This window comes from Dryas octopetala, chromosome 8, assembly GCF_963921425.1.
Source record: "Dryas octopetala chromosome 8, drDryOcto1.1, whole genome shotgun sequence".
NCBI classification, from domain to species: Eukaryota; Viridiplantae; Streptophyta; class Magnoliopsida; order Rosales; family Rosaceae; genus Dryas; species Dryas octopetala.
Window position 1 is genome coordinate 20,837,315 of NC_141373.1, and position 19,089 is coordinate 20,856,403.

Genomic DNA, 19,089 nt, shown 5'->3' on the forward strand with positions numbered 1-19,089 from the left:
ATCTTTCTAGAATTTTCTCTCTCTCTAGAAGGTTCTCTCTCTCTTCTTTTTATTCCTCTCTCCCCGTGCTCTCACTCGGGCTCGCGCGCACCTCTCTCTCGCTGCAACTGTGCAGCCGCCACTGTCACCGGCGCGTGGCGGCGCGTCCGGCCGTGGCTGACGACGGGACCGGCCCAGATCTCCTCGCCGTCCCTCCCTCTTCCTTTCCCTGGCATCGGTTCAGCCTATGCATTCCCCAAACCAGAAACCCAGTTTAGGCCGGTTGTAGCTCCGGTGGTGACGCGGTGATTCCGGCGGTTTCGCAACCCAGCTCTGGCCCAGAAAGCTCCCTCTCGTCGAACCCGTCACGATGGTACCCTCCGATCGTCCATCGGAGTTCGCACGACGGCGAATCGACCACTCAAGGCCGGCGGCTTCCGCCGCCGATTCCGGCGTTTCCGGTGAGATTTGGCCCTCGATCCAGTTATGAGAAATGATCCTCTAGGTATGGGCTTTCTTTCCCCTTGCTCTTGCGTGTCAATTTTGAGAATTTGGAGATCGAAATTTTTAGGGCTTGAATCCATTTCGGGTTACCTTGAATTGAGCATAGTTAAATGAATTCTGAGTTGTTTTTGGTCCAATTGAAGTGCCTAGGTTGATTGGGGTTGATTTTAGTTGAAAAACCAAATTTTTTAGGACTTGTCGCCGCTGCCACCACTGCCTCCGCCACTTGTTGCGGCGGGTCAGCGGTTATTTGTCCCTTTTTGCCCAAATTGAACTCCTAGGAGACCCTCGGAGGTTGTTTAGAGAATTCTGTGAAATTTCTGTATATATTGAAGTTGGTTGTCTGGTCCTAACAGGTACACGGGCTCGAGAAATCTCATTCCCGATGTCGTTATGCTGCCGGATTTGGTATCCGAGCAGTGGAACTGTGATTGATGCTTATTGGATTGTATTGTAGAGTACTGTTATTGAATGGTCTGTTTTGTGTGATTGTTGCTTTATGTTAGGAAGACTAAGGGTAGGATTGGATCATGAGAGTGAATTGATGAGGATCTGAGGTTAAGGAAATAAATTTGGAATTTTAGAGTTTGTCCTAAGGATAATTGTTGAATTAGGAAAGAAATGTTTATTGTCGAAGTAAATAAATGATGATTAGGCGATTATTATATCGATTTGATCGAATTGAGTATGGAGAAAGTATTGGTATGATTTGAGTGACAAACAAGTGAAGAGTCGTGAGTAGGAGTCAACTTCGGAAAAGATTCGATGTATTTCAGACAAATAGTAAGGGTTGTTGATGATGATGCTTATGTAGATGTGAGTCTGAAAAGAAATACAAGAGGCGTTATATTGTAAAACAAGGATAGTTATGAGATGGTTTGGGAATGTTGTGATTGAGGTTGCGCGGGAAATCCTGCCTGCCCGTGCATTGATACGCTCTGTACGGGAAGTGGCGAGCCTAGTTACCTGCCTGCTCGTGCATTGATACGCTCTGCACGAGAAGTGGCGAGCATCCTGCCTGCTCGTGCATTGATACGCTCTGCACGAGAAGTGGCGAGCATCCTGCCTGCTCGTGCATTGATACGCTCTGCACGAGAAGTGGCGAGTATCCTGCCTGCTCGTGCATTGATCCGCTCTGCACGAGAAGTGGCGAGCATTCCTGCCTGCTCGTGCATCGATACGCTCTGCACGAGAAGTGGCGAGCACACCTGCCTGCCTGTGCATCGATTCGCTCTGCACGGGAAGTGGCGAGCTTATCTGCCTGCTCGTGCCTATGCACGAGATGTGGCGAGTTTAGTTACCGCAGTATTATGACCGACAGTTCTCCGGGTATTAGTGTGGTGTGAGATTTCAGTTTGTGGAGCATTTTGCGAAATGAAATTACATCAGTAAATGTTTTAAATGATAGTTTCAGAAAGGCATTGCGTACTGTTTAAGATATTTTAATAGTTTTACAGCTTCAGAGTATTATTTGCTTTTCATAGTTTGATTTACAGTTTGAGATGATTTAAAAAAAAAAAAAAAAAAAAAAAAAAAAAACGAGTTTGTGAAAAGATATTAAAGCTGGGGGATTTCAAGGAGCGACGTGAGTGAAATTAGATAGTCTGTATTGTTGCTGTGTGCTCGCATGCTTTTGTTTGCTAGGACTTGATTTGACTAGGACAGGGTAAGTCTAGGCTTGAATCTTGAGGAATTATGTTTATTTTGGATACTGTTGTGGATTATTGTTGAGCATGGAACGTGAAGGATTATTTGAGGATTATAGTTTAAGTCCTTTTACTCATACGAGCTCTAGTGTACACCATGGATGTGGTGTAGGATTTGTGTTTTGCAAGTTAAGCAGACTGAGGAAGCAGGGGGAAGAAGACGAGGCAGTGGGACCCAGAAAGATTTATTTAATTGTTTTTACTCAGCGGTTTGTTAAAATGTTTTTGACAGAATTATTTTTACTTATGTTGTTGTGTATGGCTCAAAAATAAGAGAAAGCAGATTTAACAGTTTGATGTTCAGTATTTTTCATGGGCCCGAGGTTTGGGGTGTTTCACCCAGCCAAGTTTGAGGGGGTGTATTGGAGACCCAAGTATATTTGAATTCAAAACTATTTTCTTTGGAGTCAAATATATCCTTATTGGATGAGTTGTTTAAATTCAAATTCGTTATTGGAGTCAAATATATTCTGAGTGGATGAGTTGTTTAAATTCAAACTCGTTATTGGAGTCAAATATATTCTGATTGGATGAGTTGTTTAAATTCAAACTTTTTATCTGTGGTGACTTTGAACTTCAGATTGGAGATAGCATTGTAGTTTTTGCATAGGAGTAGGGATGGTCATCTGCCTCTCCTATAAATACCTCTATAACACGTTGATTTATTCAAGCAATCACAGCCTTCTTTAGACTGTACTAATTTCCGTTCATTCGTTGGTTGTTCGAATTGTACTAGTTTTAGTAGTATTCGGGTATAATTACTGTTGATGCAAATTTCCGTAAGAGAGATGCAACAACTTAGAGATAGTGACCTGGCTGATCCGAAGTCTTGCTGGATGATGATGTGAGATCTTCCTGTAAGAGAAACAAGATCAAAGGAGATGGACCGGTGTGGTACCAGCCAAACACGCTCCGATGATGAAGTCAGTGATAGTGTATTTGATGGTAGGTGAGAAAGAGCAAATGATGAACTTGGGAGAATAGGAAGAACAGAAATGTTCTGGGCTTATTCCCAGCAAGTTGGGTATGCTCTTGGGTGAGTGAAGGCTTTTTGTAAGTGTTTGTCTGGTGAGAGGTTGATAGATAGATCCCCCATTTTGCACATATAAGTTGGTATATATAGGCAAAGGAGGTTGTGATGAGTAAGTTACCTGCATGTGACTGGCTGGTTGAGAAAGATCCACGCGTTCGGTCGTGAACAGTGGCATGCACAGCTACCCACCTCCTTTGCATTTAATGCTGCATTGAATGCAAGTATGGAAGATCCAGGTGAACTGCCTCAGTAGTCATGAATGTAGGCTGGGTTGTCTCTTTTGTCAGAAGACCTTTGTCAGGTGCATTTAAGTGTGGCGGTTCATCCCAACGTGATCTTCCTTGGAATGGCGGCGGAGAGCCGAGCCGACCTGAACACATGTTCTTATGTGTACACATGAAGTCCATGTGTGATCAGATCGGACACGGGATTCCGGACCGAACCGATCTAGTAGATAGGGGTCCTTCAGAGTCATAACTGGCTGACGCTAGAACTCGAAACGAGATTCCTCCCGCGCCGAGCCGAGCTGAACTGGGATGACCGCGGAAAGATGAACACTCAATCCCATGGAAGATCATCGGTTCGGGTCGGACCGGGCATGGAGGACTCGGCATGGAGATCCGGTCTGAGCTGGCAGAGGAGGTGCCGAGCTGTGACGATGTGGAGGTCAAAGTTTGACCACTGAGAAGTCAAACACTGGAGTTGGGTCTGACCAGCCACGTGTCCAGCCATGATTGGCTGTTGGATCGGTGTGGGTTTATCCACAAACAATTCCCTTATCTTCCACTTTTCTTTCCCTTTGAATACCTCTCCCCCCATTGAACGTCCATATCTGGGACATGAAAAAACAAAGTGAGACAATTATTAGTGATTCCAGCCTAAAGTTACTGTGGAGTGATTGTTGCATGCATTTTTTATAGAACTGTGACCTTCTAATTCAGTAAAATTATCACTTTTCTAATGTCTTATGAGCACCTTTTGATGGTTCATGTGCTGCCTTGAACAACTGATTGTTTAAAACAAACCCTTCAAAGTTCCTAAAAAATATTTATCAGTGGAAAAAGTTCTCAATTGTCATTTAAAGGATTTTAATTTCTTATAGCACTAATACAATCAGTGCTCATTAGTTAAATCAATAAAACACTCTTTACTATTCTTTTCCATTACTAGCAAGGTTTCAGCCTTTGTGTACATCCACGGAACATCCCAGTAGGTACTTTTGTGATGCCACACTCATTTTCGTATAGTGCGCACATGCAGTAGTAGTTGAAATCATTGGACAATGTGGTTGTGTATGTGTTCTTAGACTTGTCTGTGGTTGTGTATGTGTTCTTAGACATGTCTGCATCTATGCAAAAGGTAATTCTTTATCATTTCTAGTCTAACAAGTTATACAATATGCATAGTAAATTTTGTGAATAGAGTGCTGATACTTAAGAGAATCTTAGCTCTTCTATATTCACGGCAAATATATTTTTCCTTGCCTGTATGTGCACCAATTTTAATGTGAGAATAAACAATTCTGCAGGTTAAGATCACTGAGTCTGCAAAGTTAATGGAATCTCCAGAAGCTGTCAAATTGGATTAGACTAAACCTCTTCCATTCAGAGGTATACTTTTAAATTCGTATGATAAAATATTTTAGTACTGCTAGGTAAGAGCAATTTTTCACGTTTGTGTACATTGAGTGACATTTGATTCCAAGTCCAAGGTAGTGCTTAATCCATAACTAAGATTCAGAGGATAAGGTAATTTGCAGCTATCAAAAGAGAAATATATTTGTTTAATTTGTCTTCTTTTACTTGTTTAAAGGAGAATCATGTTCAATGCATAATATGGATGTGGAAATTCTCCTTTTCAATGGACTCCCTTCAAAACAGGCCACAAATTTTTGTGGAAACAGAATCCACTCAAGAGACTCAAAAACCAATCTAATCCTTACAACTCTTACCTTCATATGAATTAATGTATACTTTATATATATAATGCATGTAGCTTCTATTTCCTTGGATATTGAAACAAAAATGAAATATTTGAATATCATAGAATAATCACTGAAGATTATAACATGGCAAACAACCACTGTTCATTGACTTTAATTAAATTAGTGCATAAAATTCAAAAATCAAGAGAGAAGAGACCCTACGGTTTGAAACCAAAGAAAATAAATCACACAAAGACACTAGAGAAACAAACAAACACTAAATTGTTCAAAGGGAAAAGGCATTATTAGCCCTCTTAGCATGGCAGCTGTGATCCCCAAATGGCAGAATTATCTCATCACCACCAAACCCCATATGCTCTTATGGGTTCACAAAGTCCATCAAGCATGGAGGCCTTTGCATGGTCTCCATATTGTTCAGCTCAAAAGCCTGCCTCTCCATTGCTGCTTGCATTTTTGTGCACTAGGGTTTTGTGTGCGTTCGTGTTGATTCATCACCTACGCTGCGTCATGGTGCTACTTGGACTTGGTTCTTATTCTGAGCCTCCTCCTTGAGAGTCCTCATCATGCTTGGAATCTCCCTCAGGTTCTGGTCAATCAGCCATCGGAGATCATTCAAATCAACCATGCTCAATCCCTGCAAGGGCTTTTCGGTCAGACTCTTGAACATGATGAGAGTCATGGCGGTTGTCCCTTCTCTGTTTCATCAACTGGCCCGTGGCTTTTTCGGTTCTCGGCCTCAAAAAACCCTCCTGGTTCACTATCTTCTTCGACTACCCCATTTCCAACATGGTATTGAATTGAGCAAGAACTCATTGGACACCCAATTGGGAAGGCCAACCGCAGGTGCAAAATAATGTGGACTATATAATAATAGCACATGCTTGAATATCACAAAGAATGCTAATTTCTTTTACCTTCTTTTACCTTCTTTATCGTACCCTTCTTCCATTTCTTGAATGTTTGTTTTCTAGTTGGATCATGAGTGATGTAGCTCAGTTTCTCCTTCTTTTTAGAGTTCTCTAAAATAAGAAAATGCAAACTAGGGAAGATAAGATTATAAGCCATAGTGGCTTTGGTTACGCTGAACAACCTGTATATGATATGTATATATATATATATATACCAAATGAATACTAGAAGATACGTCCATGATGGGAATTAAAGACTGATAACAATTAAATTATGCAAGATTAGAAGTCCCAAATGGGTCGGGCCGGCACAATCACAACACAAGTAAATGGATCGAGCTAAGCCAAAGTTTTTAGCCCATCAAGCAGGAGTAGGGGCACGAGCACAACATGGATGGGAAGTGAATTAGTAAAAAAATTATATATATAAATATACAAAAGAAAGAATAACATAAGTTAAGTTTCTAACCCTAAAAACCCAAAAGGAAAAAAGGGGTTGTGGGCGGGCCTGTTTAAGGCACGACACAAACATGGCATGAGCACAAATGGGCAACGGGTCGTGGGCTGTGCCGGTCCTAAGTCCTTGCTATTGTGGCCCGCACGAGCACAACACGATTATTAAATGTTCTTGCACAGCACGACCCATTTAATACCTCTATTGTTAGATGCAAATTTAATGACAGCTTACAATGCAAGAGAATTGGCCTAATCAATACAGTAATGCTATATGTATTACAGTTTTTATACTACATATGTACAGTGAACTACATCTCTAATAGAGGTAAGGCCCACTTGTTTAGCCTCGCCCCACCTCCATTAGAGATGTGGTACACGTGTAGAACAAAAACTACAGTATAAATAATTAGATATTAGATGACTATGGTTTGTAATGTTGTATACCTAATCATAAACACTGAAACTCTTGTTGATTTTCTCTATGATTTGGGCATTATCTAATATGTTTGGCCATAAAACCCAAGGGTCTAAGGTAGTCGAGGTGGTGAGTGGGGTGAAATGATTAAGATTAGAATAACTCATTAAAGCATGTGCAATGAGAAAGAGCTAAAAGTTATGCTAAATGCTATTTTTAGCATGATTTTTAGGTTTTTGTTATAGCTTTTGTGGCTTTTGCTCCAATGGTACAAAAGCTATAACCTTGTGTTCAACAAATAAGGTCAAGCCACGTGTGTAGAACATTGACTCCAACACCCACTTGAAGCATCATTTATCTCTCTTGCGGGACCCGCATCTTCAACAACCTCTCTTCTCTCTCCTCCCAACCAAACAGCTCCCACAAACCAACATCAATTCTCTCTTTTTTCACATGCTTTTTATGATGTAGGGCCACAAGTTTCTTGGCATCCACAATTGCATTTGCTATATTTGCCACTATACATAATGCAAAATATAGCTTTAGCATAGCAAATGCTAAATGTAGGCATGCCATTGTCGTGGGTTTTTTTTTATGAATTCCACTATATATGGCTTTGAGCATAGCATTTAGCTATGCCATTGTACATGCTCTTAGTTCGGTCTCATTTAATGTAACAAAAAAATCATACCGTATTTATTGTCCATGGGTTAGGGAAATGAGATTTTCACATAAATGGTAATTATAAGTGAGTTATTTTGATTAAAATATGAAATTTTGGAAAGGGGATTCTATTAGCAAAATCAAACTTGGAATATGATTTAGATAACTTATTAATTAATGTGACTTGGTTGATGTCACGCCCCAAACGTAATAGCGGCGCTGGCCCTAAGTATTATACTCCTAAGTTTTTTAACACGAGTTATGCCTTTTTTTTCGATGGAACATGGGTTGGATCAGAGTAACGTTACAAGCATTATCTAAATATGAAAATACATCTAAAACATTTTATACAAAAGCCAACCCGCAGTCACAAGACTCACAACATCTATATATATCACCATTTGTTGTTTCAGTGTTGTGAATTACTAAATTATGTTTTCGGTGTACTAATTTGAGGTTTTTGTTACATGCTTGAGATAAGGGACGTGTAATTGGTCTGTTCTCTGGTCGCAGGAGGATTAGAAGGAAGTTTTTGTTCTTGTGCTTCCCTATTTTGAGTGGCTGAATGAAAAAATTTAGAGATAAATGATAATAAATGGTTTACTTTGAGGGAACCAACCTCCAAGAGTTCCAATTGGATTTAACTTCATTAATTAAAGCACTACTAATATATATACAAATAACATCACTAGAAAATAGGAAAACCAAAAAACACGTTAAAACTACCCCTCAAACATAGAGACCCACTAGCATACTCAACAACTACATATTAACATGGATTTAAACCACATAGACCACTATGACTCCTTACCCATGCAAAACACCATGATGCCCACATAAGATCCATTATGCACATAACAATCTTATATTAAATACAGTGAAGTTCGTACTGATTTTCGTTCATTGGTTGTTCGTTCGGGGATAACCCTTGTCTTCCACTTTTCTTTCCCTATGAATGCATCCCCCACCATTCTTATATGCCACTATGGTTTCGTAAGTGTGCTTAGATATATCTACATCTATGCAAAAGGTACTTATTTTTTACATTGTTAGTCTAACAAGTTATACAAGACACAAAGTAAATTTCGTGAATATAGTAATGATTAAGAGAAGCTTTGCTCTTCTATATTCATGGCGAATATATTTTTTTCAGACTGTATGTGCACCAATTTTAATGCAAGAATAAATTAACAATTTTGCAGTTTTTAAGATCACTGAGTCTGCAAAGTTAATGGGATCTCGAGAAGCTATCAAATAGGCTTAGACTAAACCTCCTCCATTCAAAGGTACGCATCTGAACTAGTATGTTAAAATATTTGGGTACGCATCTGTGGCATTTGAAGTCCAAGGTAGTGTTAAATCTATAACTATGATTCAGCAGATAAAGTGAATCTGCAGCTATCAAAAGTTAGCTTTCAGCAAAATATTGTGAAACTTGCCTTCTTTTAATTCTTTCAGTGTGAATTATGTTGAATGCATAATATGGATGTGGAAATTCTCCTTTTGAATTGACTACAAACCTTTGTAGAAACAGAATCCTCTCAAGAGACTCCAAAACCAACTAATCCTTACAACTCTTCCATTCAAATAAATTAATGCATGTATGCTTATACATAATGCATGTAAATATATATATTATATTTGAATGGATATTGACACACAAATAAAATATTCGGATATCATAGAATAATTACTGAAGATTACAACATGTCAAACAACCAGTGTGTAATTACTTTAACTAAATTAGTGCATGAAATTGAAAAAATTAAGAGAGAAGACTCCCTGTGGTTTGAAGCTAAATACATTATATCACACAAAGACACTAGAGAAACAAACAAACCCAACATAGTTCAAGGAAAAAAGGCACTATTAGACCTAGGGGTGCAACTAACTTAATCTAACCCGGTCTTTAAATCCATGTGGGCGGGTTTGAAAATGTTAAAGCCCGTCCGAATCCGAACCTGAAGTCAACCCAATATTTTTGGGTTGGGCTTGTGTATAGGTCATGCCTGCCGAGCCCTAACCCGAACCCGAGCTCGAATTCCAACTCAAGTTGTATTTAGTATAATACTTAATCTATATATTAATTTATACATAGTTTATATTACTTTATATTTTGTTAATATTACTTTAAAAAAAAAAAAAGGATTTGCTTCCTCTCCTTCAACCTCTTCTTCTTCTTATTCTTCTAATTATGGGTATAAATTAATCCTCTTTGTTATGTTATGTTGGAAAGAAAATCAAGCTTACACTTGTTTGCTCAAAATCCCCTATGTTATTGTCACTTTTTTTCCTCGGGTTGAGCTCAACCCGTGCCTTGATTCGTGGGTTGAGCCCAACCCAATGAAATTGGACAACCCGAACCCAACCCAAGTTTAGAATGGGTTGGGTTGGGTTCACTTATTTGGAACCCGACTAAACCCGAACCCGAATTATAAAGCATGGGTTGACCTTCCAACCTGCCTAATCCACCCGAGTTGTAATTAGACCACATAGCTTGGTTGTTGTGACTCCTCAAATGGCAGAATCACAATATGCTCTTGTGGGTTCACAAAGTCCAGGAACCATGGAAGCCTCTACATGGCCTCTCCATCGTTGTTCTCTCCTAACTCGATCAACCCGAACACTCCTCCAATGTATATATAGATTATATATCTATGGATATTGAAAGACTAATTAAATATTCGAATATTAGAGACTAAGGATTGAAGACCATGAACATACCAAACAACCAGTGTGTAAATATTACATTGATTAGTTTAGTACATAAATGCTTAATTACTAATTTGCACCCAAACTTTTTAATCTTTTTTGTCTCACTTAACTTTACACAGTTTCATCTCTTGATTTTAAATGATGCGTAGAGCTATCTTTGTTGGATAGTGCTCCACTAATTTATACCAAGAGTTTTTGTTCATTGATTTATGATCTTTGATTTATGTTAGAGAAAACTAGGTTTATTTCATTTTTATGTTTAATATATGGATTTTCCAAGTCAGCTTAGGTTTGTATTTTTAAGGGTATTTTTGGTATTTTAGCCTACATAGCTTGGTGGTTGTGGCCCCCAAATGGCGTAATCACCTCATCCCCACCAAATCCCATATGCTCTTGTGGGTTCACAAAGTCCATAAACCATGAAGGCCTTTGCATGGGCTCCATATTGTTCATCTCAAAAGCCTGCCTCTCCACTGCTTTCTGCAGGCTATTTTCTCCAATACTCCTCCACAACATACCATGACTTGTTGCTGCTACTGATCCCGTGCTGGTGCTATTTGCTCCTCGAGAGTCATCATCCTACTGTAAATCTCTTTCAGAATCCGGTTAATCAGCCACTTGAGGTCATTCAAATCAACCATAATCAATCCCTACAGGGACGTTCTAGTCAAATGATGAGGGTAATCTCTTTTTCGCTGTTGCCGTTTCTCTCTTTCTTCAATTGGCCATTGGCCTTCTCGATTCTTTGCCTTAGAAAACTTTTCTGATTCATCATCTTCTTCAACTGCTCCATTTCGAGCATGTTCTTGAATTGAGAAAGAACTCGTTGGACTCCCAAAGGGAAAGGCCAAACCTTTGGTTTAGAATCATATGGACTATAAATAATAGCACATGCTTGAATATCTTGAAGAATGCTAAGTTCATTAACCTTCTTCATTAGACTCTTCTTCCTTTTCTTGAATGCTGCACTTCTAGCAAGTCATCAGTGATGTAGCTCAGTTTCTCCTTGTTTCTTTGCACTTAGAAATAGAGACAATGCAAACTAGGGAAGATAGGATTATAAGCCTTAGTGGCTTTACAACCTATATACGATATATATATATTATACACATATAGAGCTGCAGAATATACCTAATGAATACTAGAAGAAACGTTCAGGATGGCAATTAAAGACTTCTTACAATTAAATAATGCAAAATTAGAGGTGTCAAACGGACTGGGATGACACAAGCACGACATAAGTAAATGGATTGGGCCAAGCCAAATTTTTTAGTCTATTAAGCACGGACACAATTGAATGGGCCGGGCCGGCACGAGCACAACATAAGTAAGTGGATCGGGTCAAGCTAAAGTTTTCAGCCCATCAAGCATGGGCATGAGCACAACATGGACGAAGCACAGCACGAGCACAAAATCGTAATTATAAGTGTGCTATTTTGATTGTAGTGTGAAATTTAGGCTAGGGGATTCTGTTAGAAAAATCAAAATTGCAGTATGATTTAGAGAACTTATTAGTGTGAGTTGGTTGGATGTCTATGCAATTTTTTTTTTTCATGGGAATGCTTGTTTTTTTTTCCTTTCTCTGAGATGTTACTCAGGACACTGCTTGTCCAGTATCAAATGTTGGTTTTACATTGATGCTTGTTGATTTTCATTCGTATATCCATTAAACCATAGATTTTGTCATATCATTAAAAGAGGGTTAATTTTTCTTTGCTAATCCTCAGCCTATTTTTGTTTAGTTCTTTGAAGCTGTTGTTTTTGTTTTTGTTTGTCTGTCAATTTTCTGTCCTTCATTTATTTTGTAAACATGTATTGTCATAATTAACGCACTATATCTTCACAGTTTGTATTTCTATTTTTATCCTAAGGTATATTAGCTGAGTTTTCCACTATATAAGCATTTTAGCTTAAGCAATGCCACACGTGCAAGAGGCGTATGGGAGTCTGTTGTCTCACATTGAAAAATTATAGGCTTGTGTAAGTGCTTATAAGGGTTTTGGGTTAGAAGCTCCGATTTTGTTTGTATTTAAGGCGTGCTGTCATCTTCTATTGACCTCATGAGAATATATGAATATGTGAGATAATATTTGGATTTTAGCCCACATATCTTGGTGGTTGTGACCCTAAATGGCATAATCACCTCTTCCCCACCAAGCCCCATATGCTCTTGTGGGTTCACAAATTCCATGAATCATGAAGACCTCTGCATGGCCTCCATATTATTCTTCTCAAAAGCCTGCCTCTTACAAGCTATTCTCCCTAGTACTCTTCCCCAACATTCAACGAGATCATTCAAATCAACCGTGCTCAATCCCTGCAGGGACTTTCCGGGAAAATGATTCGGGTAATCTCTTTTTTGCGGTTGTACTTTCTCTCTTTCTTTAACTGGCCTTGGGCATCTCAATTGTCTGCCTCATAAAACTCTCCTAATTCCCATCTTCTTCGACTGTTCCATTTCCCACATGGTTTGCAAGAACTCGTTGGCCTCCAAAGGCCAAACCTCATATGGACTAGAAATAATAGCACATGCTTGAATATCACAAAGAATGCTAGGTTCCTTAACCTTCTTTCTTTTCTTCACACAAAATTCATGATAATGCAAACTGGGGAAAATAGGATTATAAGCCTTAGTGGCTTTGGTTAAGCTGAACAATCTATATACCATATATGTACATAGGATATATATAGAGTAGTAGGTTATACCTAATGAATACTAGAAGATACGTTTAGGATGAGAATTAAATTTTGCAAGATTAGAGAAGTCAAATGGGCCAGGCCAACACGAGTACTACAAAAGTAAATGGGATAGGCTGGGCCAAAGTTTTCAGCCCATCAAGCATAAGCATGAGCACAACACAGACGAAGCACAACACAAGCACAAAATGAACCCAAACTACGCATGATTCATTTAAATTATTTTTTCCCCTTTTAGAAAACTTCTCAAGAGTAAAATTAAATTTTTAAAGAAAAATATTAATATTTAATTATACAAAAGAAAAAATAACATAAGTTAAGTTTCTAACCCTAAAAAGCCAAAAAGAAAAAAGTGCTCATGGGCTAGCCTGTTTAAGGCACGATAAGAAAATGGCAGGAGAATCATGTTGAATGCATAATATGGATCTGGAAATTCTCCTTTTGAGTAGACTTCCTTCAAAATAGGCTACAAAAATTTGTGGAAATAGAATCCACTCAAAAGATTCCAAAACCGACTCTTCCTTTCTTATGAATTAAAGTATGCTTATAAATACATATATATTGCATCTATATAGAGTCTATTTCCATGGATATTGAAACATAAATGAAATATTTGAATATCGTATAATAATGATTGAAAATAGAGAAACTAAGAGAGAAGATACCCTACAGTTTGAATCTAAAGTGAATAAATCACACCAAAGACAATAGAGAAACAAACAAACACTAAATGGTTCAAGGTGAAAAGCCATTTGTAGCCCACATAGCATGGTAGTTGTGATCCCCAAATGGTCGAGTCATCTTATCGCCACCAAACCCCATATGCTCTTGGGTTCCCAAAGTCCGTGAACCAGGGAGGCCTCTGCAATTTGTTCTCTCTACTCCTCAGCACTCCATGATTTTTTGCTGCTTGTGCTACTTGGACTTGGTTCTTATTATTAACCTCCTCCCTGATATTCCTTGTGAATATCCTTCAGATTCTGGTCAATCCGGCACCAGAGATAATTCAAATCAACCATGCTCAATCCCCTAAAGGGGCTTTCTGATCATACTCTGGAACATGACGCAAGTCATCTCTTTCTCGTGGCTGTCCCTTCTCTGTTTCATCAGCTATCCATTAGCCTTCTCGATTCTCTGCCTTAGAAAACTCTCCTGGTTCACCATCTTCTTCGACTGCTCCATTTATATAATGGTATTGAATTGAGCAAGAAATCATTGGATTCCCAAATGGGAAGGTCAAACCGTAGATTGGGAATCATATTGACTATAAATAATAGCACATGTTTCAATACCACAAAGAATGCTAATGATGTAGAAAGGGGTTGGGCAGCAAGGTTTAAATAAACTAGAGGAAACAAAACACAGCAAACAGAAACAAAAGATATATAACTGGAATCACTCCAGCTCTTGTGCAACTTGATAAGCCCTCTCTAAAGAATTGATATCATGAGGAATTAACTCTCTTTGAAGTTCAGAACGAAGGCCTGATCTAAAACGTGAAAGAGTCACCAATCGATCTTCTCTTACTTCACATCATAGCATAAATTCTTCAAATTTTGAAATATACTGAGCGACTGACATGTTGTCTTGACGAAGAGTCTGTCATTCATCTATTTTGTTGACACGTGCCCTAACAATTAATACACTATATCTCCAAAATTTATATTTCTATTTTCATACTTACACATTTAAAAAGAAAAAAAAAATAAGAGTGGCTCTATTGACACCCACCACTTTCTCTGTCAAACTAAGATCTCAAGCTCTTTCCCTTCATTCAACCTGACTTTTCATTCCTCTTTGATGGCAATGCATGAGGGATAATTAGGGCTTTGCTGGTGACTTTCACACGGTCAAACCTTTTAACAACATAAGTTACACAATATACCCGCATCTTGTTTAAGGGGTTTTAAAAAAGTGCATTGAACTTTATTAATAACACCATTTTTAATTTGTTACATATGTAGGGTGTATGGATGTCAAGTACTATTGAAAAATGAACTAATTGTACACGTATTATAATTTGAGTCTTTTGCAACACCAAATTGTGTTACCGGTCACGTAGAAATCTTTCCCCAGATGCCACACACATGTTTCGAGGAAAAACACGAACACAAGAGGTACTTTTTTTTTAAGCTACACAAGAGGTACTCTTCTTAATTAATCTTAAAAACTGAAATCTATAATTTGTCCAATTATATATTAATTATGGGAACAAGATATCACATATAGCTACCATCCACACAAAAGGATCTTGGGGTAGATCAATAGGTTTAAAAAGAAATGAGGCCTTGTACACAGTTTACTATAAGAATGAAGGACCATTATATCTCATACAGAGCTACTTGGATCTAGGGGTTGATGATCTTTTAGAGTTACTTGTATGTGTTGTATGAATGGGGAAGAGTGTAGGGATTTTTACACCCCTAATCCCAGCTCTATAACAAGTAAGACCAACAAGAGATAACAACCAAATCCAAATAGAGTCACAAATTTCAGAAATATTCTAGGTCACAACACAAGCAAAACCCAAAACAATAACAATCAAACACAAAGACACAAGATATATAGTGGTCACTCAATGTGAGCTACATCCACTTGGTCTAGGGGTTTCACTATATGAAGAAGAAGAGTACAAGATTACACAAGAGTTCTCACTCTCAATCTCAAGCTATTAATACCACAATATCACAATCTCACCTTGAGAATTACAAAATAGGAAGAACACCCAAGCTCTTTCTAATTTTTTCTGAAAGATTACAGCGGCAGCACCAACTTCTTCCTCTCTCACGTGAGGGAGTTGCCTGAATCCTAATACAAATTATATTGAATTGGCATTTTATCATTATTTAAACCTTTTTCGAAAGTCAAACACAATTTAACACAAACATACACATATGCACTAGAAAGTATGGGGATTATAATTTACAAGCTCTACTATGGAAAAATTCGTTATGGCCACAATCTTGCCACAATCTCTGCCACAAGCTTTTATTGGCAAACATTTGTTGAGTTGGGGAGTCTGCCCCCTATAGGTCTCAGGCTAATTCGTCCCTGCTAATGACTTTTATGTCCCAGGTGTTTGGTTTTTAGGAGTCTTTGGACCATCTCTTTAAAGGTTGTAGATCCTCCTTGCAGATTATTGATATTAAGGATAATAACTGATTTATTAGTTGTCTTAATTAGACTAGTTTTGTTAATTAATCAGTTGTAACAAAACTAAAAGATTGACAGGTGGCACCATCTAGAGGATGTTGTTGAATGGTTGAGATGAGATATAGGCTTTCTCTCTCTTATTATGTCTTTTCTGTTGTATCGGCTAGTAGCCTCTTTTTCTTTGAGGGCATAACAGAAAAAAAAGTAAGATATAGATATTGGGTGTAACCACAACGTGTGCTACACAATTTTGATCCATCTTCTTCCTTCCTTTCATTCTCTGTATTTTCTAGATTATTGAGCTTAAAATTCAACATGGTATCAGAGCCCTAGGTTCAAATTGTGGACTGGGCGTTGATTACTATGAGAATTACGAGAGAAATCCAACGAGAAAGCTCTTGTTTCAGTCATGGCAGGATCTGGGAATGGTGAGCTAAGGGCTCCCATTTTTTATGGAACTGAGTTCGATTACTGGAAAGTAAGGATGGTCACAATCTTCAAATCACAAGGTCTCTGGAAATTTGTTGACAAAGGGATCATAATCCCAGCATCAAAGAAGAACAAAGTTGGAGAATCGATCAGTGTTGATGGAGATGAAGAAATTGATCCTTACCTTGAGGGTCAACTCATGAAAGATGCTAAAGCACTCGGTATTATCCAAGGTGCTGTGTCTAAAGAAATTTTCCCTCGTAATGTGAACCAGGAGACATCAAAGGGAGCTTGGGATCTGCTCCAAGGAGAGTACCATGATGATGAACAAGCAAGGTCGGTGAAGCTACAGGGTCTGCGACGAGAATTCGAATATATGAGGATGAAGGTGAATGAATCTCTTGCTGACTATTTTAGCAGATTTTTTGACTTAACGAACCAAATGGAAAAATATGGTGAAATTCTATCTCACCAAAGAATGGTACAGAAGGTTTTGATAAGTTTATCTAAGATATATGACCCAATGTGCGTTGTAATTGAAAGGACAGTAGATTTAAACACTGTTTCTGTGCATGAAGTTGTGAGATCTTTGAAGAGTTATGAATTGAGGCTTAACAGAGATGATGAGGATTCCATGAACTATGAAGCATGAGTATCTCTCCAAATACCCAGAATATACAGAACAAATTTTTTGGGTATGATGGCCGGTGGAAGAAAGGGTCAACGAAATTGGAAGGGAAAACCCAGAAAATGGGAGAACAAGAATCAAGTAAACACAAAACAAGGTAATGTTGTTAATGGTGAGAAGCCAAAGTGTAAGATTTGTGATAAATCACATTTTGGAAAATGCTGGTTCAAAGGGAAGATTAAGTGTCACAATTGTGACAAGTTTGGTCATGTAATGGAGTGTCATCAACCCAGAAAGAAAGGTCAGGTTGTGAATTATGCCAACCAATTGCAAGACATTGCCACTATGTTCTATGCTTGTCACAAGGCCTCTGTGCAAAAGGACAGTAACATGTGGTACCTGGACAGTGGCTGTAGCAACCACATGACCAGTTGTGAATTCTTATTGATCAATATAGATCGAAATGTAAGGTGCAAAGTTAAAATGGGCACTAGTGATCTTGTTGAATCGACTGGCAAAGGAACTCTGGTTGTTGAAACTAAGAATGGCACCAGAAGCATTCCTGAAGTCATGATAGTGCCAGGACTTGATGAGAATCTGTTGAGTGTAGGGCAAATGATTGAACATGGCTATTGGGTGATGTTTGGGGATTTCATGACCTGCATATATGGAGATAGGAGTATGCAGGAACCAATTGTCACCCTTCAAATGAAGGGAAATCGATGCTTCCCCCTTTCATTTGAAAGTGTCAATCCCATTGTGGCAAACAAAGCCACAATTGTTGACTCATCCTGGAAATGGCACAGGAGGTTTGGTCACTTGAATTTTGAAAGTCTAAGATTGTTGCAAGACAAAGAAATGGTGAAAGGGCTGCCAAAGCTAGCAGATAGAGATCATGTTTGTGAAGGCTGTGCAATTGGAAAAGCACATAGAGAACCTTTTGATAGGGACAAGGTTGGACGAGCCACAGAAACACTAGAATTGGTACACTCAGATGTGTGTGGACCTATTACTGAAACCATTGGTGGAAATAGGTACTTTATCACTTTCATTGATGATAAGACAAGAATGTGTTGGGTTTACTTTCTAAAATACAAGTCAAATGTATTCTCAGTATTTAAAAAATTTAGAGTAATGGTAGAACTGCAATGTGGTTGCAAACTGAAGAAGTTGAGGAGTGACAGAGGTGGAAAGTACACTTCAAGATTTTAAGAAATTCTATGAAGATATTGGGGTTGAGAAACAATTGACTATAGCCTATTCCCCTCAACAAAATGGAATTGCTGAGAGAAAAAATAGAACTGTTGTGGAAATGGCCAGAACCATGTTACATGAGAAGAAAATGCCACTTATGTTCTGGGGAGAAGCAGTGAATATATATTGTTGTCTACATCCTAAACAGATGCCCTACGCGTGCCTTAGAGCATAGAACACATTTTGAAGAGTTTAGTGGAAGAAAGCCAGGAGTGAAGCACTTAAAGGTCTTTGGATGTGTCTACTATACTCACATTCCATCACAACAAAGGCAAAAGCTGGATGAAATTGGACAGAAAGGGGTATTTGTTGGTTATGGGACTAGGGAGAAAGGTTATAGGATTTTTTATCTGAAGAGCAACAAAATTATAGTTTCAAGGAGTGTTATCTTTGATGAAAATGCATTGTGGAATTGGGAAATTGAAGAAACTCAATATGTCAATGTACCATGGGACAAAGAAGTTCAACCTGTTGGCAATAAGATCGAAGGTTACACTGCAGTATCTGTGCAATCTCCTCAGACTCACTCTGAGACTCAAGACTCATCTTCAAGCACTCCATTAGATGTTGGACAAGGGCCTAATTCATCAGATTTTGGAAATGG

The 19,089-nt window shown here is 38.5% G+C and overlaps 1 protein-coding gene and 2 pseudogenes across 1 annotated transcript; 1 reads left to right on the forward strand and 2 right to left on the reverse strand.

The window, feature by feature from the left end:
• Positions 1-5,432: 5,432 nt before the first annotated feature.
• On the reverse strand, positions 5,433-6,232 carry LOC147277938 (agamous-like MADS-box protein AGL80; annotated as a pseudogene).
• Positions 6,233-10,648: 4,416 nt separating this feature from the next.
• Positions 10,649-14,912, reverse strand: LOC147277939 (agamous-like MADS-box protein AGL80; annotated as a pseudogene).
• Positions 14,913-16,583: 1,671 nt separating this feature from the next.
• Positions 16,584-17,255, forward strand: LOC147277940 (uncharacterized). The gene has a single exon (XM_086255764.1). It carries the CDS (start codon positions 16,584-16,586, stop codon positions 17,253-17,255), a length of 672 nt encoding a protein of 223 aa, XP_086111890.1.
• The last annotated feature ends 1,834 nt before the right edge of the window (positions 17,256-19,089 follow it).